This window comes from Microtus ochrogaster, unplaced genomic scaffold (genome assembly GCF_000317375.1).
Source record: "Microtus ochrogaster isolate Prairie Vole_2 unplaced genomic scaffold, MicOch1.0 UNK124, whole genome shotgun sequence".
Classification (NCBI taxonomy): domain Eukaryota; kingdom Metazoa; phylum Chordata; class Mammalia; order Rodentia; family Cricetidae; genus Microtus; species Microtus ochrogaster.
Genome location: NW_004949222.1, coordinates 255,586 through 258,004, shown reverse-complemented (window position 1 = coordinate 258,004; position 2,419 = coordinate 255,586). Strand labels below are relative to the sequence as shown.

The 2,419-nt window shown below is 46.7% G+C and overlaps 1 protein-coding gene across 1 annotated transcript in view; it reads left to right on the top strand.

Annotated features, from left to right (window-relative positions):
* The window catches only part of LOC101980514 (A disintegrin and metalloproteinase with thrombospondin motifs 10), an 89,098-nt gene that overhangs the window by 59,073 nt on the left and 27,606 nt on the right, over positions 1-2,419 (top strand). The window contains exons 33-34 of the mRNA XM_026778300.1: positions 1,667-1,747; positions 1,866-1,952. Of these exons, the coding sequence (XP_026634101.1) occupies positions 1,667-1,747; positions 1,866-1,952 (168 nt within the window). The remainder of the gene's footprint in view (positions 1-1,666; positions 1,748-1,865; positions 1,953-2,419) is intronic.

Below are 2,419 nucleotides of genomic sequence, written 5' to 3'. Positions count from 1 at the left end.
GGAGGGAGGGGGGACTGCTCTTGTAAAAACCAGGTTCAATAAGCAGCATCCACACGTTGGCTCACAATCACCTGTAACTCCAGTTCCAGGGGATCATTCGCCCTCTTCTGGCCTCTTCTTGAACTGCATGTACGTTGGGCACAGACATTCATTTATGTAGACAAAACACCCATACACATAACATAAAAACAAATAAATCTTTTCTTAACTAAATAAATCTTTAAAACAAAAAAATGTGCACTAAAATTAGTGTATAAAGTACATATGAAGTGTAAGTGAATGTCAGGTTTAAACTTGGGTCTTGCTGGGCATGATGGAACACAGCTTTAACACCACCACACAGGAGGCAGAAGCAGACAGATCTCGGGGAGGGCAGCCTGGTCTACATAGTGAGTTCCAGGAACACCAGCGCAACATAGAGTGACCTTATCTCCAACAATAAACAAACAAAATTTGACCTCGTGCTCCAAATATTGCGTGTTTCTCAGAACCGAAATGCAAAACAGTTCTTGCTCTAAACATTTCCAGTCACAGATCATCAAAGTTCAATGCCTTTTAATTAATTAATTTTGTGGTAGTGGAGATGGAATCCAGGGATTAAAGTGTACTATGCAAAGTACCCTACTGCTATTACGTGTGTGTCTGTCTGTCTGTCTGCCGTCTGTCTGTCTGAGACAGGGTCTCCAGTAATCCAGGCTGGACCGGAGTGAATGTAAGACATATATGTGCAGATGCCCACACGGTACGTCAGATTCTCTGGAACTGTCATGTCAGGTGCCTGTGGGTGCTGAGTATGGAACTTGTGTCCTCTAGAAGAGAGCCACCTTCCCAGTCCTTCAGATATTTGACTTTAAGGCAAGCTCCTGCCCTGTACCCCAGCCTGTCCTGGAACCCATGCTCCAGCTCACAAGTCCTTCTACCTCAGCTTCCTGAGTGCTAGGATTACAGTCTCTAGCCATCATGTGCAGCTATCAATCCATTTTAGAGATGAGAAACTTGAGGTACAGTGGGAATATTTGACTCTAAGGTCAAGAATTGTGATACTTCTGAACTTGGGTTTGCAGGTGGGAGTTAAATATTAGAGAAAATCTGTCAAGAGGGGACACAGTCACAAGTTTAGCTAGAAACACACTGACAAGGTGGCTAGGTAAGGCATTTGCTGCCAAGCCTAACAATGAATTCTAGCCCCACGACCCATGTGATAGAAGTGGATAATGGACACCTGAAGTTGTCCTCTGACTTCTACACACGTGCCCTAGCATGCACACACACGCACACACACGCACGCACACACACATGCACACACACACGCACACACACACATGCATGCACGCGCGCACACACACACACACATACTATTTATGTCAAACTGAGTTCAGATTCCAGCACTCATATAACAACCACAGCCCAGTACTATAAGGGAGTAGAGACAGGAGGATTGCTGGGATTGCTGACTGCCGGCCTCACTCCAGGGTTAGTGAAAGACCCTGTCTCGAAGGAATAACATAGAGTATGATAAAGGGCACCAAGTACCCTCCCCTGGTCTCCACGCACATATGTGCACACCACACACACACACACACACACACACACACACATTAGAAAAAAGCAGTTTCCAGAACATAACAAAAGGGTGCTGACTGTGGCCCTGTCTCCATCTGCCCAGGCTATCAACCGCGCCATGCAGAAACCTCGGGAAGAGTACAGCATCGGTGTCCTTGACATCTATGGCTTTGAGATCTTCCAGGTTTGGCCTGGGACCTCCCCCTCCCATCTTCAGCCCAACCCTATTCTACCTATCATCCTGGGCTCACCCAGTGTCAGCATAGTCCACTAACAGAAAGGTCCTTTTCTTTCCTCTGCAGAAAAATGGCTTTGAGCAGTTCTGCATCAACTTCGTCAATGAGAAGTTACAGCAGATTTTTATTGAGCTCACCCTGAAGGCAGAACAGGTGGGCTGGGCAGTCAAGAGACAGGAGACAGGACTTCACCTCTCTCTGTTTACTGTTACTATAACAAAATACCAGACATAATCAGTTGATAAAGAGAAAAGGGAGGCTGAGGATGTGGCTCAGTTGGTGGAGAGCATGCATGAAGCCACCCCAGCTGGATAGACTGGCTGTGGTGGCACATGCCTGTCATCCCAGCACTCAGGAAGCTGGTGCAGGGATGTCTAGTGAGACCCCATCTTGGAAAATAGAGCTGGGTGTAGCAGTGAACAACTTTAATCCCAACACTCACTCACAAGGCAGAGGCAGGTGGATCTCTGTGATCTAAAGAGTTCTAAGACAGCCAGGGCTACACAGGGAGACCCTGTCTCAAAATAAAAAGAAAGGAAAGGAAGGAAGGAAGGAAGGAAGGAAGGAAGGAAGGAAGGAAGGAAGGAAGGAAGGAAGGAAGGAAGGAAGGAAGAAAGAAA